The sequence below is a fragment of the Psammomys obesus genome, unplaced genomic scaffold (genome assembly GCF_907164565.1).
Source record: "Psammomys obesus unplaced genomic scaffold, mPsaObe1.curated_primary_1811, whole genome shotgun sequence".
NCBI classification, from domain to species: Eukaryota; Metazoa; Chordata; class Mammalia; order Rodentia; family Muridae; genus Psammomys; species Psammomys obesus.
In genome coordinates, this window is record NW_026596345.1 from 285,298 (window position 1) to 305,325 (window position 20,028).

A 20,028-nucleotide genomic window follows, 5' to 3' on the forward strand; every position below is an offset into this window, starting at 1 on the left:
TTATATCCACAGATAAATGTAGTCTTCACCATATATCAAAAAAAGAAAAAAGAAAAGAAAAAAAAAAGGACAGAGGAACTTTCACAACCAATCAGAATGCAGAGTAGTGGTGCCTACTCCCAGTGGATACATCTACAAAACACTCTTGAGCCTAAAGCTTAGGAAATACTGTGAAAGAGGGAGCAGAATATTTGCTGTGAGACTTCGTCTCACATCAATGGGTTGTCCAATGTCAAATGGTCAGCCCTGAAAACACACATACAGGTAACACTACACAGACTAAACGGGTTATACTTAGGAAAAAGTGTGTGTGTGTGTGTATAAAATAACAATTAGTTGAAACAGAAAACATGAATTTGAAGGAGAGAGGAGGTGGATATGTGAGAGGGTTTGGAGGGAGGAAAGGGATATGAGAAATGTAAAGATATAATCTCGAAAATAAAATTAAAAAAGAAAACACAATGTATTAAAGTGGCATATACTTTATAGTACGTACTCTAGTGTTCTGCCTTCTCAGGATCATTCTCTGGGAACATAGTATTGATGATGACTGTTGCTTCATCTGGGTTAGATGCCCCATGGACAGCATTTCTCAAAATGTCTACCCCATATTTGGCTCGGAGGCAACCTGGGGAGATGAGCTTTGCTTCTTCTGGGTCTACGGGGCCTATCATGCGTCTCCATTCTGCAACAGCATTCCACTTGGTCAGAACCATGACTATAGAGTTGCCCCTGCAAATGGCAATTCTTTTAGAAGGCTGGTCCCTCCACACATTGCTAAAGACAGAATGCTTCTGGCACATCCAGAGAATTTTTCCCTAATCAATATAATCATGTATTTTCTTCTTTTTCACAAGCTTTGTGTCATTTAGGTGCTGTAACTTAATTCTAGAGAATGAATGTGAGAGAATTCCCATTTTTACCATTTTGGGGATCACACAAACATTGTCCTGGACCCAGGCTTTTACTTTATGTTCACCGTTCAGTCTCCAGTGCAGTGGTACTCAACCTCGTTAATGCTCTGGCCCTTTAATACAGTTCCTCATGTGGTGACCTTCAACCATGAAACTGTTTCATTGCTTCTTCATAATTGTACTTTTGCTACTGCTACGGATCATAATGTCAATATATGATGTGCAGGAGATTTGACATGCGACCCCGAAAGGTGTTGTGGTCCATAAGTTGAGAACCATTGTCTAGCCCTATAGGGATTGCCTCCACTGCAGAAGGCTACCTTGCCCAGACTACCCTTATTCTCAAGATGTACTCTATCCAGTGATTGGCTGGTATAAGTCCTCAGCCCACTGCATTACCACTTAGATGGCAGATCTAGTTGGTCAGCAGAGACTTTGGTCCTCTGTATAGCACCTTGAACTCTTCTTCCTGCCCCTTTCACCTCTTTTGCCTCTGCCTGCACAATCCTCTAAATATATTACCTAAACCAACAGCTCTCAACATAATCTACAACAAAGTTGCCTGGAGCTTTGCTTTCTTGGTGTTTGTGGTGCAGGTTTTCATTGATTTCACTTCCTGTAAGGCAAGTCTTGTGTCTTTCTATTTTACAGATAAGAATATTTTAACATAGTTCTGCATTGGCTAAACAAGAACTTAAACCTTGACAGCCTCTATATGTAGTATGAAGAACTAAACAACTAGAAGAACAGATAGATAAGAAAGGAAGGGGGAAGAAATTGTAAAAATAAACTATCAATGCTAACAAAGTGTTTCTCCATGAGTCAGATTAGATAGAGCACTATTTAAAAAGTAATTTATGTCTCCCACAGTTTCTATAATGTACAGGAACCACTTCTACAGTACAAATAACTACATGTCAGTAGTTGCCCAAACTTACATAGACAAGACTTCCAATACATGCTTATAGAAATCTCTTCCTGTTATTTTGAAATAAATTTTGTTTGCATGCTCTGGAAGCAGGTGTATTTCCTTCAGCAGGGTCAACTCAAATCCCGCCTCTTTGATGGTCTTTAGGATCTCCACTAAGGAAACAAACATTAAATACCATTGTAGAGCATTCATCCCATGTCCGTGGTATATTCAAGGCAATCAAAATGTCAGAGGAAAACACGAGTTCAACTTGCATCTAATGATTTTGATATATACAAAATCGTGTAAGACTAAAAGCACCAAATTCCCAGCCAGAAGACCTTCAGGTCGTTAGCCTCGATGCCCCACTGTGATCAACTGAGGACGCATCAAAGGGAAAAGGAAGTCTGCTGACATGCTAAGCACGAAGACATAGCTTCGTCTTTCTGCCCCAAATGTCTACGAATTTCTTGTGTGATCTGTGCTGGGGGGAGAGGCAAGGCGAACATTCTTGCCTGACACCGAGAGGCACTGCTGGGTGCATCAATACAGTGAAGACTGTACGCATCTCACCAACAGCCTGAATGCTGAAGCTTTCATTCTCCAGACCAAGGGGAAGCAACTGAAAGACCTGGAGCTTTCTGACAAAGGAAGAGGAGGAGGGGGGAAGATGCGATGATGCCTGGGAAAGAGGGAAAGGGAAAGGGAAAAAGAAATAAAGTATTTTTTTTTACACCAAATAAAAAACACTCAGAGGTGCTGGGTTGGGAAGAAAGGTGAGTGAGACCCAATCTACAGAAAACCTGAACAAGATTGGGCCTTTCCTGCTCGCAAAGATAATCAGGTTATACCTCCAGGGTCCCTCTAAGTGACAAAGGTGAACAGAGTACAAAGCATACATCAAAATTTGAGCTGACCCAGTAAATTTATCATGAGAAGATGGTATGATAAAGAATAATATGCATGGTTCCTAACCCACAAGCCAGGAAACAGTGCTCCCTGGAATATCCAAGGAGTTCATTTTCAGAAAGTTTCCCTTAAAATCCACTAGTCCTACAGGAGAATCCAGAAGGCAACATTTAGAAGAACAACTAGAAATTTTACCAAATAACTCAGTGAGTTTAAAGTAGATATGAACAAACACGTCACTGAACTCCACTTGGCTAAAAATAAGTGCCTGAATAACGTCCAAGAAAATATAAATATACAACAGAGTGAAGGAATGGAGACAAGTCAGGATTTGAAGACTGAATTCAATAAAGAGAAGCATTGAAGGAAACAAAAGCCAAAATAAAAAAGAAATTGAAAAAAAAAACACTTAATAACCCAATAAGAAAATTCAGGGGGAATAACCTTATATAGAGCAAATCAAGCAGAACATAAGCTGTCAGGACTTGAAGATAAAGTAGATGCTTACCCCTGTGTTCATATGACACATGAGGCTTGATCAGTGCCAGCGTGCTCTGCGGAGGAAAGAAGTACTCTATTTCTTTCTCAGCTGCTGCTTTTGAGCTGCTTCCGTAGAACTGGTTGACAGGTAAACTTTCTGTGGCAAACTGTGCACACAAACTATCGGGGGGGAGAAACTCAGTTAAAAATTGAATGTAATATAATAATCACATGTAATATCACAATATTTTTTATAATTTTATTTCATTTTATTTGATGTGCATTAGTGTGACGGCGTCAGATCCCTTGGAATTGGCATTATAGACAGTTGTGAGCTGCCATGTAGGTGCTAGGAATCGAACCTGGGTCCTTTGGAAGGGCAGACGGTGCTCTTAACCAGTGAGCCATCTCTCCAGCCCCAAAATCACACTATTTATTTAAGTTTGGAAAAAAAAAATCAAGCAACAACACACATCCCAGATCTAAGTACTGCATAACAGGAAATAATTAACTAGTGACTTTGACATACAATGTCCTTTCAGGGAGTAGCACACATTGGGAAGAAAATATGTGGACAATTAAATGCCACTGTTAATGGCTATGACCAAGGGAAACAATAAAGGGCAGGAAAACCTGTAGTAAAAAATTATGGCTAGCTGTGAGACTTCACTTGGTAAGATTAAAGTTCTCTGTATAGTAGTGTTAAGGTTAATCTTGATTTTTCCCATCAACATTTCAAAGCTCTTATGATCAATTAAAGATATTGAAGCTATGATCACAACTTTTCTCATGGGAATTTGTCATAAATTGTGACTATGGTGGATAGTTCTTCCTGTAAGTAGAGAGACACGAGGCCTAAGTCAAGCATTCCAGCTCTTCTTGGAAAACTATGGCTATCTCCAAATTTATATTAGAGCAGACCTCCACACTAGGCAGTCAAATACTCCACTAGGAACACTTGCTTTCTTGAGAAGTTCTCTCGTACTAAAACTGCATTGCATGAAAAAGGGTAGGGAGCCAAGATGTAAGTGATACCAGTCTGGATGAGATACAAAAGCTTCATCAACAGTTTTGGGTCCGATTAAATATTGCCAGTAGTCCACAGCATTTCCCCTCAATAGAACAAGGACATAAGATTTATCACTGTTAGAAAAAGCAAAAAACCAATAGTTAATGAAAGAACATCTTAGTTGCTAATGACATCCAGAGGACACAAGTATGTGTCGTTAAACTGACTTCAGTGTATCAAATGATCTATAAGGAGTCCAACATTAATATATATTGGCATCCACTCAAGAGTACACTTAGATGAGATGAGAAAACAGATAGGAAGAAAAGCTCTTTGGAGTGGTTTCTTCCAAACTGTCATACATTGGTTGGTTTATGTAATCTTGCTGGCTTTTTGCTTCAGCTTCATTTCTGTTACTCCACTAGCTATCAGGCAGCTTTCCAGCATCTTATTTCTTCTCTAGGATGTGTGATATCAAAGCTTATCAAACCCTCAAAACAGTAATTAGACAGCCCAAAGGCTCTAATAGTTCTCTGCTTGGACCTGGTAATATTGCTCACTCTGAAATTCTACATCCAACTCAACTGGAAACTGGTATGTGTCCATGTCCATGGGACCCATTATTTTCTCTAACAGTATTTTAGAGAGAGAGAGAAAGAAGACAGACATTTGAGCAGAGAACGAGCACAGTAACAACACTGAAAAAGAAATAGACCAAGAACTTGTTTGAAGAATTCAGAAGTTTTCTAGTCTAATGAAAAGGAAGCTTTAAAAAGGTTGAAATGAACAGAAAATAATCAGAACGCTTTCTAAGCCTGATCCCTGCTTTACCTGCACACATAGGATATAAGTTTATCAAAGTAATCCTCGTTCTTATATGTCTTGCACAGTGTTCTTGCTTCTTCCTCTGATAATGATATTTGCCTCTGCATCAGTATGGTAAATCCTTCATTTTCAATGATGTTCAAAACTTCATCTGAATAAAAACAGTTATGACAAAGTAAGTTTCGAACTTGCAGATTTCTAGCTATAAGCACAACACGTGGTGCAATGTGGTGAAGGTATCTTATGTACTTGACTCTCTTGTGAAATGTGAAGTTTTCATAAACAGCTTCTTAGGTTTCAAGATGAATGGTGCTTCTTAATATATCATTAATGTTGTTGTTTGAAATTTTCTTACCACATACTAAAACAGTCACACAGAGGAGCTTCAGGATATAATTTCATTTTCTGCACATGAACTGTGTGTATGCTGCTATGGGGTGGCTTGAATGAAGATGACTCCCATAGATTCATATATTTAAATGCTTGGTTCCTTGTTGGTTAAACTGTTTGTGAAGAATTAGGAGATGTGGCTTTGTTGGAGGAACTACTGGGTGTTACTGAGTTTTTACTGATTGGGTTACTGAGGGTGGGATTGGAGGTTTAGGAATCTCATGCTGACCAGAATCCAAGATGGCTGCTGCCAGTGTATCTGTAATTGAGGGGCACAGGAACTGAAACTCCAAAATTGGTGAGTGGAAGGGCAGCTGAAACCAGAACATTGACATTGAGGCTTCCTGGGCAAGAGGGGATGACCCATGAGGTGGGACATTTTGGATCCACCTGTGGACATCTCTAGGAACTGAGAGTGGCGAATATTCAACCCCTCTGCACATCCCCTTGCCCTAAGCACGGGCCTCCCTGCCCGGGGTGGGTGGCAGTGATCGCTCCAAGCACAAGCTTCCATTCTCGGTGACTGAGACAGCAGAGGTGGCTACCCCAAGTACAGGTCTCCCTGTCTGGCAGTCAAACAGTGGACACCACAGAGCTGTCAGATCTCCTACGTTCTCATTCACCCCTATGGGCCCAAATCTGAGATTAGAGAACAGGGGGAAACCCTGTGTTTTCCAGTTAGACCTGTTAGTGAGTGAGTGCACCTTCAAGTGAGTACATACAGAGCCTCAGATCCAGGCTCCCTTACACTAGCAGCCAAACATCGGATCCCTTCCGTCCAATGGGCTACTGGGACAGTGTTCTCAACATTGAAGCCCCTGTTCTGTGGGTCTACCAGTGGAGTCCAGGCAAAAAATTCCTGAAGCCCAGACAGATCTGAATACCAGGAAGACAGTACAACAGGCCTGTAGGCCACTGAGGTACTCAGGGCACCTGCACATGCACATTGCGCTCACAGCGCCAGCACCCGCACCCCTCCTGCACGTAAGCTCCACATTCCAGGCATCTACACACTCTAGCACCCTGTCCTTCAAGGCAAACTTCCATGCACATTTCTGTGCTTGTGCACATGTGCCTGTGACCTTCCTCCCTTAGCTACAGCTGAAACACCAACATCCACTCTCAAACCAGTGAACCTCTCTCATCTTACTAAAGAATACTCCAGGTACCAGAGACAGATGGACCCAGTCTAAAGTACAGACTCCAGGAACAAATCTCAAAGGTTACAGATAAGCAGATGGCTAGAGGTCAACATAAGAACACATCCAACAAAAATCAGAACATCGTGGCTTCACCAGCAACCCCCAAAATCAACAGATATACTAATTCATCGGAAACACAGGAAAATGGTCTCAAATTTATGCTTATCCAGTTATTAGAGGCACATAAAGAGGAAATGAACAAAGCTCTCAAAGAAATGCAGGCAAGTACAGCCAAACAAATAGAGGCACAGGTAGAGGCACAAGTAGAGGCATATAGAAAGGAAACAAACAAACAAGAAAAGAGGCCATCGTGGAAAGACAGGAATCCACATTGAAACAGATGAAGGAAATGGTGCAAGAGATGAAAACAGAATTAGAATCAATAAAGAAAACACAAACAGAGAAAACTGTGGAGCTGGAGAACTTAGAGAAAAGATCAGGAACCACAAAGGTAAGCATCACCAACAGAATACAAGAGATGGAAGAGAAAAATCTCAGGTGTTGATGATACAATTGCAGAAATTGATACATCTCTCAAAGAAAAAGTAAAATAAGAAAAGTTCCAAACACAAAACAACCAAGAAATCAAGGACGCCATGAAAAGATGAAATCAAAGAATAATAGGAATAAACGAAAAAGAAGATTCCCGGCTCCAAGGTCCAGAAAATATTTTAAAGAAAATCATAAAAGAAAATTTTTTTCAACTTAAAGAGATGTCTATAAACATACAAGGGGATTGCAGAACACCAAATAGAAAAGTAGCCCAGAAAAGAAATTCCTCATGACATGTAACAGTCTAAACAGTAAATCTACAGAGCAAAGAAAAAATATTAAAAGCAGCAAGGAGAAAAGGCCAAATAAAATATAAAGGTAGACCTATCAGAGTCACACTAGACTTCTCAGCAGAAAATGAGAAATCCAGAAGAACCTGGGCAGATGTCATGCAGACTCTAAGAGACCAAAGTTGCCAACCCAGAATACTATATCCTGCAAAGCTTTCAGTCAACATAGATGGAGAAATCAAAATATTCCATGACAAAACTAAACTTACATAATATCTACACAGCAGCTCAGCCCTACAGAAGATACTAGAAGGAAAACTCCAATCCATTGAAATCAACCAACCCAAGAAAACACAGGATATAGATAACTTCACAACAAAAAAATTAAAAGAATTAAAAGCATTAAAACACAATAACACCACGAACTCCACAATACAAGGAAGATTCATTGTATTCTAAGATTCATTGGTCACTATTTTCTATCAACATCAACAGACTCAACTTTCCAATAGAAAGACACAGACTAACAGAATGGTTGCAAAAACAGGATCCAACATTCTGTTGCATCCAAGAAACACACCTCTACAACAAAGATAAACACTACCTCAGAGTAAAGGGCTAGAAAAATGTTTTTCAAGCAATTGGACCCAGAAAACAAGCTGGGGTAGCTATCCTAATATTTAATAAAATAGATTTTTCAACTAAAATTAATCAAAAAAGATGAGGAGAGGCACCTCATTCTCATCAAAGGAAAAATCCACCAGAGGGACATCATAATCCTGAACATCTATGTCCCAAATATAAGAGGACCTGCATTTGCCAATGAAACATTGTTAACACTTAAATCACACATCGCTCCCAAAACCTTAATAATGGGAGACTTCAACAATCCACTTTCACCAAGGGACAGATCATATAGACAGAAGCTAAATAGGGAAATAATGACAATTACAGAGGTCCTAAATAAAATGAACCTGATAGATGTCTACAGAACTTTTCACCCAAATTCAAAAGACTGCACCATTTTTTCAGCACCTCATGGAACTTTCTCAAAAATTGACCTTATACCTGGGCACAAAGCAAGCCTCAACAGATACCAGAAGATTGAAATAATCCCTTGTATCCTATCAGACCACCATGGCCTAAAACTAGACCTCAACAACAAAAGAAATAACAAGAAGCCTACATACACATGGAAACTAAACAACTCTCTACTCAAGGACAGCTTGGTCAGGGAAGAAATGAAAAAAGAAATCAGAGACTTCCAAAAATTCAATGAAAATGAAGGCACAACTTACCCAAACTTATGGGACAGAATGAAAGCAGTGCTAAGAGGAAAGTTCACAGCACTAAATGCCTCCAGAAAGACATTTGAGATGACTCATACAAGCAACTTAATGGCACAACTAAAAGCCCTAGGGGAAAAAAAAGAAGCACACACAACCAAGAGGAGTAGACAATTGGAAATAACCAAACTCAGGACTGAAATCAATGAATTCGAAACAAACAAACAAAAAACAATGAAAAGAATCAATGAGACCAAGAGCTGGTTCTTTGAGAAAATCAACAAGATAGACAACCCTTAGCCAAATTAACTAAAAGGCAGAGAGAAACTATCCAAATCAGAAAAATCAGAAACAAAAAGGAGGACATAACAACAGACACTGAGGAAATCCAAACAATCATTAGGTCTTACTACAAAAGCCTATATGCCACAAAATTTGAAAATCTAAAGGAAATGGACAATTTTCTTGATAGATTCCATTTAAGAAAATTAAATCAAGATCAGGTAAATAGATTAAATAGCTTTATATCCTCCAAGGAAATAGAAGCAGTCATCAAAAGTCTCCCTTAAAAAAAAAAAAAAAGAAAGAAAGCTCAGGGCCAAATGGTTTCAGTGCAGAATTCTACCAGACCTTCAAAGAAGAGCTAATTCCAATTCTCTTCAAACTATTCCACAAAATGGAAACAGAAGGAACATTACCAAACTCATTCTATGAACCCACAGTCACCTTGATTCCAAAACCACACAAAGACTCAACAAAAAAGAGAACTTCAGTCCTATCTTTCTAATGAACACTGATTCAAATATACTCAATAAAATACTTGCAAACTGAACCCAAGAACACATAAAAGATACCATCCACTATGACCAAGGAGGCTTCATCCCAGGTTTGCAGGGGTGGTTCAACATGTGGAAATACATCAATGTAATCCATCATATAAACAAATTGAAGGAGAAAAGCCACATGATTATCTCCTTAGATGCCAAAAAAGCATTTAACAAAATCCAACAGCCATTCATGTTTAAAGTCTTGGAGAGATCAGGGATACAAGGCATATTCTTAAACATAGTAAAGACAATATACAGCAAGCCTACAGCCAACATCAAACCAAATGGAGAGAAACTTGAATCAATCCCACTGAAATCAGGGACAAGGCATGGTTGCCCCCTCTCTCCATATCACTTCAACATAGTATTTGAAGTTCTAGCTAGCACAATAAGACAACTAATGGAGATCAAGAGGATACAAATCAGAAAGGAAGAAGTCAAAGTATCACTATTTATAGATATTGTGATAGTATATATGAATGACCCCAAAAATTCAACCAGAGAACTCCTTCAGCTGATAAACAACTTCAGCAAAGTAGCTGGATACAAAATTAACTTAAAAAAATCAGTAGCCCTCCTGTATACAAAAGACAAAAGAGCTCAGAAAAACAAAACAAAACAAAACAAAACAAAAAAACAGGGAAACAACATCCCTCACAATAACAGTAATAACATAAAGTTCCTTGGTGTGACTCTAACCAAGTAAAAGACCTGTTTGAAGAAAACTTCAAGTCTCTGAAAAAGGAAATTGAAGAAGATATCAGAAGATGGAAAGCTCTCCCTCTCCCATGCCCACAGATCTGTAGGATTAAATAGTGAAAAATGGCCATCCTGCCAAAAGCAAACTACAGATTCAATGTAATTCCCATCAAAATAACAGTATGACTCTTTTCAGACATTGAGAGAACAATTCTCAACTTCATATGGAAAAAAAAAACCCAGAAATGCTAAAACAATCCTCTACAACAACACATTGTCTGGCGGTATCTCCATCCCTGATCTCAAGCTATTGCAGAGCAATAGTAATAAAAACTGCATGGTACTGTCACAGAAACAGAATGATGGATCAATGGAATCAAAGAAAAGACCCAGAAATAAACCCACACACCTATGGATAACTTATTTTTGACAAAGAAGCCAGAACCATACAATGAAAAAAAGACATGTTCAGCAAATAGTGCTGGTCTAACTGGATGTCTACATGTAGAAAAAAATGCAAACAGATCCATATTCATTACCCTGCAAAAAACCAAAGTGCAAGTGGATCAAAAATCTCAACATAAAACCAAACACACTAAATCTGTTAAAAGAAAAAGTGGAGAAGAGCCTAGAATTCATTGGCACAGGAGACAACTTCCTGAACACCAACAGCAAGCACCTGCTCTAAGAGCAACAATCAATAAGTGAGACTTAACAAAACTGAAAAGCTTCTGTAAAGCAAAGGACACTGTCCTCAGAACAAAATGACAGGCTACAGACTGGGAAAGGATTTACACGAACCCTATATCTGACAAAAGGCTAATATCCAGAATATATAAAGAACGCAAGAAGTTAAAAAGTAACAAATCAAGTAATCCAATTAAAAAATGGGATACAGAGCTAAACAGAGAATCCTCAATAGAGGAATATCGAATGGCAGAGAAACACTTAAAGAAGTGCTCGGTGTCCTTAGTTATCAGACTAATGCAAATTAAAACAACACAGATTTCATCTTAATCCCCCCTCAGCATGCCTAAGATCAAACACTCAAGTGACAATACATGCTGGAGAGAATGTGGAGAAAGGGGAACCCTCCTCCAATGTTGGTGGGAATGTAAGCTTGTACAACCACTTTGGAAATCAATCTGGTGCTTTCTCAGACAATTAGGAATAGTGCTACCTCAAGACCCAGCTATACCACTTCCAGGCATATATTCAAAATATGCTCAAGTACACAATAAGGATATTTGCTCAACCATGTTTATAGCAGCTTTATCAGTAATAGCCAGAACCTGGAAACAACCCAGATGTCCCTCAACAGAGGAATGGGTACAGAAATTGTGTTAGTTTTACACAATGGAATACTACTCAGCAATCAAAAAGGAGGAAATCATGAAATTTGCAGGCAAATGGTGGGAACTAGAAAAGGTCATCCTGAGTGAGGTGTCCCAGAAGCAGAAAGACACCCATTGTATATACTCAGTTTTAAGTGGATATTAGGCATATAATATAGGATAAACATACTAAAATTTGTACACCTAAAAAGGCTAAGCAAGAAGGAGGACCCTGCTTATCACCCCTGAGATGATCAATCCTCACTCAGAAAGGCAAACAGGACGGACATTGAAAGAGGGAAAAAACATGGAACAGGACAGAAGCCTACCAAGAGAGCTTCTGAAAGATTCTACCTAGCAGGGTATTAAAGCAAGTGCTGAGACTCATAGCCAAACTTTGGGCAGAATGCAGGGAATCTTATGAAAGAAGGGGGAGAGAGAAAGACATGGGCAGCCACAGGAGCATTATAAGGAGAGCAACAGAACCAAACAATCTGAGCCCAGAGGTCTTTTCTGAAACTGATGATACTCCAACCCAGGACCATGCATGGAGATAACCTAGAACCCTTACACAGATGTAGCTCATAGCAGTTCACATGGGTTCCTAGTGAGGGAACAGGGACTGTCTCTGACATGAACTCATGGGCTGGCTCTTTGATCACTTCCATGTGAAGGGTAAACAGCCTTACCAGGCCACAGAGGAAGACAATGCAGCCAGTTCTGATGAGACCTGATAGGCTAGGGTCTGAAGGAAAGGGAGGAGGACCACCCCTATCAGTGGACTTGGGAAGGGCATGGGAGGAGATGAGGGAGGATAGGTGGATTGGGAGGGAATGAGGGAGGGTCCTGCAGCTAGGATATAAAGTGAATAAACTGTAATTAATAAAATAATAAAAAATAAAAATAAAAATAAAAAAGAAGCTCATGCCATTGCCAGTTAGCTTTTTCTTTCTGTGCCTCCAACTTGAGGATCAAATGTAAGCTCTCAGGTATTTCTCCAGCACCATGCCTGCCTGTCTGCTGCCAGGCCTCTCACCGTGATGTTCAGGGACTCACCCTCTGAACACTAAGCAAGCCCTCAATTAAGTATTTTCTTTCATGAGTTTCCATGGTCATAATGTCTTTCCACAGAAATAAAAAAATAACCAAGATAGCAACATAAATATTTAACCAATTCAAGTATAAATCTTTGTAAGAGCAGGCTACTATTTTACTTTTCTATTTGGAGAGAAATAATTTGACTGAATTTCCCAAATTGTTTCTCCACCTCCTTCTCACTAGCCTGCTTCTGTCAGCCAAAGAACAGAAAATAAAGCACCTTGCCAACCTTCATCTTGCACAGTGTGGAAATGAACCCAGATGTGATATATTATGTTTTACAAAAGTATGCTGAGATGTTTCTCAGAAGAGGTACCTAGGAAAAATCCTCTACACTGGCTTTCTGTAGATACCACTGAATAAACGAAAAATACAGTTCTTAACTCGGAGCCCAGTCAGTATTATTCCTGTTTAATGATTTTTTTTTAACAATCATCTGATTCTGGGAGTATAAACTAAGGAAGGTATACACGAGGACAATCAACCACAACTCTTCAAGTATGTGCAGCTTCCTTAGCTGTAGCAGCTCACCTTCCCAGAACAGCTTCCCTCAGCCTTTTTCACAAGTCGGTATAAGAAGCTATGGCAGGCCAATTGCCTGAGAAGCAAGCGTCATTTCTTACATGACTATAGAGGTCATTGCTAAGCAAATCAAACTACATTAATGTGCAGTATAGCTCCCAGGCTTTATTCTCGCCTAACAATTGTTTATTGCACTCTGGTTTTTTAGATTTATTTCCTGTTTATCATGGGAGACATAATATATCAGATGCATTTGCTTGGCCTTAATCAGAGCCTTATGCTATTGTCAGGAAGAAAAACAAATACAGAAGTCACTATCTTTCTTATACAGAAAATAGGAGCGAGATGGTAGCAATAATCCAAACAGGGAATGATACTACATAGACCTATGTTGTAGTAACATAGGTCCAGGCTAACACATCCTGGCATCCTCTTCCTTCCTCATTTCCTGTCTGTCTGTCTGTCCTTCCTGTGATTCTTCCTGGGATTCTCCAAAGTCCAGAAACCCTAGCTACGCCTACCCCATTCTGCCCTGCCCAGGTATAGGCTGTTTAATTAGCCAATCAGGTATAATGACCTAAGCAGGTTTACACAGAGGACCAGTAACTACCATCAGAACAACCTCCAACAGAGCTATTTATTTACTGAAACAGCAACAACCATAAAAACCAAAACAAAACCAAAAGCTGATCTATAACTGGGCACAATGGTGCACACCTGTAATCCCAGCACTCAGGGAGGCAGAGGCAAGTGGATCTCTGTGAGTTTGAGACCAGCCTGATCCCCAAAGTGAGTCCAGGACAGCCTGTCTTGGGGAAAAAAAAACCTGATATTTGCTGAGGACATAAAGCAAATACATTTGCTCCAAAAGATTTCTGTTTGCCTAAAAAATAAGTTAACAAAAAAGTAGTAAAAGAAAAATATCATATCAAGTAGAAGATATATAGAAAAAAATGAATAGAGGTGCATTATATTTTTTGAAATAATGAGAATAATGAACATAACAACTTTATTTATTTGTGTGTGTGTGTGTGTGTGTGTGCTGGCATGCATGTTCAAGCATGTATGTGTTCAGATGTGACTATATGTGCACATATATGCTGTGGAGACAGGATATCAACCTTTGGTGTTCTTCCTCAGGAGTTGTCCACATTTTTTTTTAAGAGAGGCTGTCTCACCCACCGGGATCTGAGCCTCACCATGTAGGCTAGGCTGCCTGACCAGTGAGTCCTAGGGATCTATCTAGCTCTATCTTTCTAGTGCTGAGGTTACAACAATGGTGTACCACGCCTGAGTTTTTCTACAGGTCCTTATGTTTGCATAGCAAGCATTTCACTGAGAGGGCTAGCATCCCAGCCCTAAAGATGTCAATGTTACCTACATTAAATAATCCACATGGGCTTTGCTTTAGAATTTCTTGAAGTGATCCAGAACAATAACATATCAAAATTTAACAGAACTTTATTGAAAGAAAAGCATGATGGGTTGTTACGATCAACTGTCAATCATATAAACCAGAAATGATCAAAAAAATTGAGGCTAGAATCAAAACAAGGACCAGTAAAGTAGGATGTCTGAGAGGTAGTTTCAGTTTCCTTTTCCCCCTTTATCATTACCCCAGGAATGTCAAGCGGTACTAAGATCCCTAAGCCATGACAGCAATCTGTTTTTCTCTTGGCCTCTATTAAAATTCATAAAGGAAATGACACTGATTTTGTTTAAACAAAAAACATTTCATAAATTCTTCAAAAAGGTGAGCTTTCTGGCACAGACTGGAGTTTATCTGCTCTCTTTAGGAAAATGGAAAGAATGTCTCAGCTGTTGAGTTAATGGGAGTCTGGTGCTCCCTCTTACTCTAAGCCAAGGCATCTGTACTGGACAGGAAAGGGAGAGAGAAGGAGAGGGGCAGGGGCCTTTGGCGAGCTAGAGGACAAGTATGACTAGGAGTTCGGGCAGAACACACATGGGAGGAGTGAGGAGTGGGAAGGTTAAGAAGTTTTCAGAGATAATCTGTGGAAGAGGGGTCCCTGCCGGAGAACCCAGAAGTAACCTACTGGCTGAAAGTGCTAAGGTCCAAGGGAGGTTTTTGTTTTATGAGTGTCATTGAATTGTGTATATTAACAAAATGGAATATATCACTGTGGTAACCAGAAAACTTCATTTTGGAGAGAGAAAGTGGTGTTGGAAGAAAATTAAGGGGCGTTTGCAGGTGGACGTTGCTTGGGCAGCAGGGATGACGTGCATGGAATAAGAAAGTGCGAGGCATTTCACGTGTCATATACAGCAAAGTGTTATCTTTGTTTTCAGCTGAGGATGAGTAACAAAGGTATTAGTAAAAGAGAACTCTCTCAAGAGGCTGCAGAGATGGCCCGGAGGTTAAGAGCATGGGTTGCTCTCCCAGAGTTCAATTAAACCTGGGTTCAAGTCTCAGCACTTACATGACAGTTCACAACTCTCTGTGTAACTCTTGTTCCAGGGGATCCAACACCCTCAAACAGACAAACATGCAAGCAAAATACCAATGTACATGAAAAATAAAAAATAAATAAGTTAAAAAAGAAAGAAAGGAAAGAAAGAAACAGAGAGAAAGGAAATGAAAAGAAAAAAGAAAAGAAAAGAAAAAAGCTCCCTCAGTTTCCTGCCACCAGCACTAGTCTAATGTGCAGATCCTGGGCACCTCTTCCTCCTGCTGCAGAGAAAATAAGGGCTGCTTTTTGAGGCTAACCCTCTCATCTCTGCCGTAGAAATAATTTCTGCCTGGCTCTATTCACGGTCAGTCCTTCAGCTAATGAATCACATGGCATAATTCAAACGCAAAGGATTCAAAAGTGTGACTCTAGGACAGATGACGCTATGGGGAGCTGATAATCCTGGAAAAGCATGCCAGGGCTCTAGTTACACAGCACTAAACTGTACAGAATATTCCTACTACCTAGAAAAGTACTACTGGCCAAACTCCAAGTAGGATCGGTCCCCCAAGGCTCCACATCTACAGGTTCAACCAAATGCAACTTGTAGGGGCAGATAGGTAGATCTTTGGGACTGCTGAATTCATGCACATATTGGGCATGTACACATTTTTGTTGTTCTTCCTTAAACAATGCATGAGGATAATTTACATAGCATTTGCATTGCATTACGTATTGCGAGTCATAGAGATCCTCTCACATACATACTGATGGACGCACATCTCATGCAAAGAGTACAACACTTATGTGTGGGGTCAAGTGTCCTGGGCTTTATAGCATTCAGAGCAACTCTGAAGCTAACCCTTGAATACACTAAGGGAGGAGTGGGCTCAGAAACTAGCATTCAACAAGACTTAGGAGCCAAGACTTAGGAGCCTAAATAAGACAGAAATCTGAGGAGTGAGTTGTGAGGTATGAAGATCATATCTTTAAAAAGATGCTTTGACATGTATTTATATATTTAGAAATAGACACACATCATATATGTATGTAGAAATAATTGATAAAGAGGCCATGGCTTTCAGAGAACAATGAGAAGGTTTAGAGCAAGAAAAGAGAAATGATGTACTTGTAACCTCAAAAAATATCAGAGAAAAAAATTAATACAAATTAAGGTAGTACTAAATGTAGACTGAGTAAATAATTTTAAGTTAAAAAAATGAGCTGAAATATATGTTCTAAAAAAATAACTGAATAAGAGTCCTTAGAAGAAAAAGAAAAAATAACTTTTCAAACTAGCAAGAAAAAAATTTTCAAAAACCGAAAATTTTTAGCAAACTCTGAGATAAAAAGAAAAAAAAATTAGGGTCTAGTCAGAAGTCCCAGTGATTGATAGCAATAGTTAGTCCTCCAGAGGACCTGGGTTCAAAACCTGCCACCCACATGGCCTCTCATAGTTGTCTGTAACTCCAGTTCCATGAGCTCAAACACCCCATCTACGTCATGGGCACCACACAAAAGTGTTGCTCAGACATACATGTAAGACAAACACACATATACATAATGTAAAAATAAAGAAAATTTTAAAAATTCTTTCCAGTGGCATGAAGAGGTCTGGAAGTTCAGTGGTAAAGCAGTGGCTCAAAACTTGCAAGACCCTGGGCTCACATTCTACCACTGCACTCAGTCAATCAGTGGTCATAAAGACAGATGAATAAATTCCACAGAATAACGTTAACTTTTAAATTAGAAAATAATATGTTCAAATTAAACTGTTAGTGGGCATGGAGATAATTATAGTATGTGTAAGGCCCTAGGTTCACTTCCCAAAGGCACAAATAGTAATTGTAATGCTACTAGGTAACAAATCCGTAAAATAAGAGTGAGAAATGATTTAACAATACACTTCAAAAAGCAGTGTGCGAGTGCACCTATCAGTCTTTATAAATGGTCACTTATACACAATAATCTTTCTCTTCTATGAATGTGGCGAGTGATACTTAAAGATACTCGATACACCATTAATCCTCAAAGGAATCTGAAACCGTGGAAGAGAATATAAAATCCCGAAGGGCTGGGGAGCAGGCTTGATTGGTCAAGTATTTGCTTTGCAAGCATGAGGACCTGAGTTTGGGCCCCAGGATCCATAGGGAGAAAAAAAATCCAGGTGTAACTAAGACCCCAGCACGGACAGAACAAAAGTGGGCAGATCCTGGGGTTCATGGGTCAGACTGCCTCGCCTGCAATTTCCAGACTGGTGAGGGAGCCTGTCTCAAAGTAAAGCAGAGCCTGAGGAAGACAACTCACAGCTGAGGCTGTTCTCCGTGTAACACACACACACACACACACACACACACACACACACACACACACAAATATAACAAAGAACATGAACTACATACATAGACTTTCATAAAAGTCTATTAATCTAAATATCTTACTTTAAATATATTTTAAACAATTTATTTTATTTTAAAAGAATAAAGATCTTTACGTTTTTATGCTGTAATGTTAAACTGAAAGGGAATGTGTTAAAAATTGCTCTCTGTGTGTGTTTGTGTGTGTGTGCGTTTGTGTGTGTGCATGTGCATGTTTGTGTAGGTGTGTGTAAATCTCAAAAGGAAGTTTACCAAAATTCTCATGAAATTAATAACAACTATTTTTCTGTTTATATTTGTTTTTTTCTAAGTGCTATTAAATGATTATTATTGTTTGTATAGGGTCATTTTAAAAGGATGTTTTCAGTCTTTGGAGATTTTTTTTTGATACTGAAAGTGTGGGTTGGGAAACTGCAGAAGCAAGAGCCCCTGGATGATCAAATCAGCATTCCACTTACTAAGGCACTTGCTCAAAGCACACGCAAACACTCCCTGGGCTCTCTATTGGAGGTGGTTAAAAATTAAACATGGTGAGATTTTGTTACATGTAGCAATGGAGGAGCATGTGATGTTTCAGTGTGCATATAAATCGTGTAATCAGGCTAAGCCTACCCTTTTCCTTCACTGTTTAACAGTGCCTTCTAGTGTTGTGAGGGACACAGTGCAGGATGCTGTTGATTATCCTCCAACTCGCAGTCTCTCACCGGCCTCATTCCTGACCACAATTCCATGGAGCATTTCCGAGCCACCCTCCCCACTATTTCCCCAGCATCCAGCCGTCACTCTTCTCCTCTAAGTTTCTGAAAGGTCAGCCAACCATGCAAGATTCCATATTCAAATGAGACTCTTCCAAACTTGCCTTTCCACGCTTGGTTTGTTTTACTTAACATAATGAACTCTACCTTCACCTATGCTCTCGTAAATGACTTACTTTTATTCCTTGAATGGATAAGTACTATTCCACAATGTGCGTGCTGAAATTTTTTTTTCTTAACCATCCATCATTTTATGGACAGCTGTTTCCATTTCTTGGCTTTTGCAGACAAGAATATGCTTGCCTCTTGGACATACTGATTTCATTTCTCCTGGATATGTACTCAGGAGTGGAATTCTGGATCATACGGCAGTACCTTCAATTTTTTTTAATTAAAAATGTAATTTTTATTTTAAATTATTTTTATTTAAATTATGTTTATGTGTATATCTCTGTGCATGGTTTTGTGCAAGTGGCATAATAGGTCAGAAGCGTAGGATCTCTCTGGAGTTGGAGTTACAGAGAGTTGTGAACTGATCAGTGTTTATTTGGGGAAGTGAACTGGAGTCTTTGAACACACTCTTAACACTGAGCCATCTCTCCATCCCTTGGGAACCCCTTTCCAGGATACCTATATTAGTTCAGATTTCCAACAAGAGTCCTAAGGTCTTCCCCACATCCTCCACTGCAGTTGTTGCTTTCCTAACAGGAAACAAAACAAAACAACAACAACAATGGAACACTCTTCAGTTATTTTAAACTGGAGCTTGCAGAAGTCTAGGTAAGACATTAAGCACACTTCTACTAGGTTCACCTAAATCATATCTGGAATGCATATAGCAACTCTCTGAGAACATTAGAAGTTAAACAATTGTAGGTGGTTGGGAAATCAACAAAGTAGTGTTCTCCGATGGAGTGACACTGAGTATATCAAAATACCCCAGAGTGGGCTTCATGTTTATGAGTAGTTGACCAATGCAAAACTTTTTTGTGTGTGTTTTATTATTATTTTGCTTAGGTTTGGGGTGTGTTTAATTGGTTTGTTTTGATTTGTTGTTGTTTAGAGAGAAAGAAAATGAAGTTGGATGAGTTGGGATATAGGAAGGATCTGGGAGAGGTTATGGGAAAGGAAAGAATATGATCAAAACATATGTAAAGAAAAATTTAAACCAATAAAAACAAAAACCTCAAATAGGATCAAACAATGAGATGCGTTTTGGGGGGATTATTTTGTTTTCTGTCTCTCAGATAAAATCTCACTATTGAGCATTGAAAGTCAAGACTAGAACAACAACAACAAC

At 39.3% G+C, this 20,028-nt stretch overlaps 1 protein-coding gene across 1 annotated transcript in view; it reads right to left on the reverse strand.

Moving 5' to 3' along the window:
* Window positions 1–497: 497 nt before the first annotated feature.
* The window catches only part of Nme8 (NME/NM23 family member 8), a 44,887-nt gene continuing 25,356 nt past the window's right edge, over window positions 498–20,028 (reverse strand). Inside the window, exons 11-15 of the mRNA XM_055597246.1 lie at window positions 5,054–5,198; window positions 4,249–4,356; window positions 3,242–3,393; window positions 1,853–1,997; window positions 498–732 (exon numbers count right to left, since the gene is read on the reverse strand). Of these exons, the coding sequence (XP_055453221.1) occupies window positions 498–732; window positions 1,853–1,997; window positions 3,242–3,393; window positions 4,249–4,356; window positions 5,054–5,198 (785 nt within the window). The remainder of the gene's footprint in view (window positions 733–1,852; window positions 1,998–3,241; window positions 3,394–4,248; window positions 4,357–5,053; window positions 5,199–20,028) is intronic.